We start from the raw sequence: 1307 nt of genomic DNA, 5'->3' as shown, positions 1-1307 counted from the left end.
GCCCTACAGCTCCTCTGACTGCACTTATTTTTCCTTTTGACAGATCGTGAAAATCAGTCTATCCTGATTACGTAAGTACGTCTCTCACTTTGAACTTTATCTCCAACAAAAAGTGGGCAGCTAATTCTTCACTCTGTGCTTTCTTTCAACAGTGGAGAATCCGGTGCAGGGAAGACTGTGAACACAAAGCGTGTCATCCAGTACTTTGCAACGATTGCAGCCAGTGGGGACCTAGCCAAGAAGAAAGAGTCCTGGATGAAGGTGTGGGGAAGAAAAGCTTGGCAGAGGGGCAGTTTGAGGTGTTATCAGCTTGTGGCTGCAGAAAGCACTGGTGACAAACATTTACCTTAAAATATGAAATACCTTTTATTAGCTTCAGCCACTCTCTCAAAATGCAGTAAGACCAGGGGCTGATATGCAGTCAGGACCACAACAAATACAAGCCTCCAGAGCTGCCACTGTCACTGCACAGGTGTAGCTTCACCTTGCCTGAAACCAGGTCTGGGGGATTGTGTCCAGGAAGAATCGGAAGCTCCAGTTTCTTCACATGGACCAGAGAGTCCCTGTGGCTGAGAGATGATTGCCCTGACCATGGGAGAAGTTCTGAATGAGAGAAAAATGAATTGTTTACCATTTACACACAGTGCTGCTTCTTGGCACTGTAGTCAAGAAGATGCTAAAGTAATGCTGTACGTGCTGAACGAAGGGCACGTGGTTGCACATGTAATCAAGCGAGCTGCAATGCAGTCACTTTTTCATACTACATAGTCCATGGTGTTTTTCAATACTTATTCAAATATTCTCACAGGGTACGCTTGAGGATCAAATCATCAGTGCTAACCCACTGCTGGAGGCCTTCGGGAATGCCAAGACTGTGAGAAATGACAACTCTTCACGCTTTGTGAGTCGTCGTGTTTCTCTCTGCCCCCCTGCATTTCTAATCCTGTTTGTTTGCTTGTTACTCTGTGGTGGGTTGACCTTGGCTAGATGCCAGGTGCCCACCAAAGCCACTCTATTGCTCCCCCTCCTCAGCTAGACAGGGGAGAGAAAAACACAATGAGAAACTTGTGGGTCGAGATAAGGGCAGGGATGGATCATTCAGCAGTTTTTTGTCATGGGCTCAACTGGGGGAAATTAGTTCAATTTATTGCCAATCAAAATCAGAGTAGGATAATGAGAAATAAGACCAAATCTTAAAGCATCTTCCCCCCACACCTCCCGTCTTCCCATCCAGGCTCAACATCGGTCCCAATTTCTCTCCCTCCCCACCCGAGCGGCGCAGGGGGATGGGGAATGGGCATTGTGGT

The 1307-nt window shown here is 47.1% G+C and overlaps 1 protein-coding gene across 1 annotated transcript in view; it reads left to right on the top strand.

Moving 5' to 3' along the window:
• LOC104627211 (myosin-3-like) overlaps positions 1-901 on the top strand; it is a gene marked incomplete at its 3' end in the record, with an annotated part of 4876 nt that extends 3975 nt beyond the window's left edge. Inside the window, exons 4-6 of the mRNA XM_010295340.1 lie at positions 44-71; positions 153-261; positions 809-901. Of these exons, the coding sequence (XP_010293642.1) occupies positions 44-71; positions 153-261; positions 809-901 (230 nt within the window). The remainder of the gene's footprint in view (positions 1-43; positions 72-152; positions 262-808) is intronic.
• Between the last annotated feature and the right edge of the window lie 406 nt (positions 902-1307).

The sequence above is a fragment of the Phaethon lepturus genome, unplaced genomic scaffold (genome assembly GCF_000687285.1).
Source record: "Phaethon lepturus isolate BGI_N335 unplaced genomic scaffold, ASM68728v1 scaffold26819, whole genome shotgun sequence".
Classification (NCBI taxonomy): Eukaryota; Metazoa; Chordata; class Aves; order Phaethontiformes; family Phaethontidae; genus Phaethon; species Phaethon lepturus.
The sequence above is the reverse complement of the archived record's forward strand: the minus strand, read 5'-3'. Positions and strand labels throughout refer to the sequence as shown.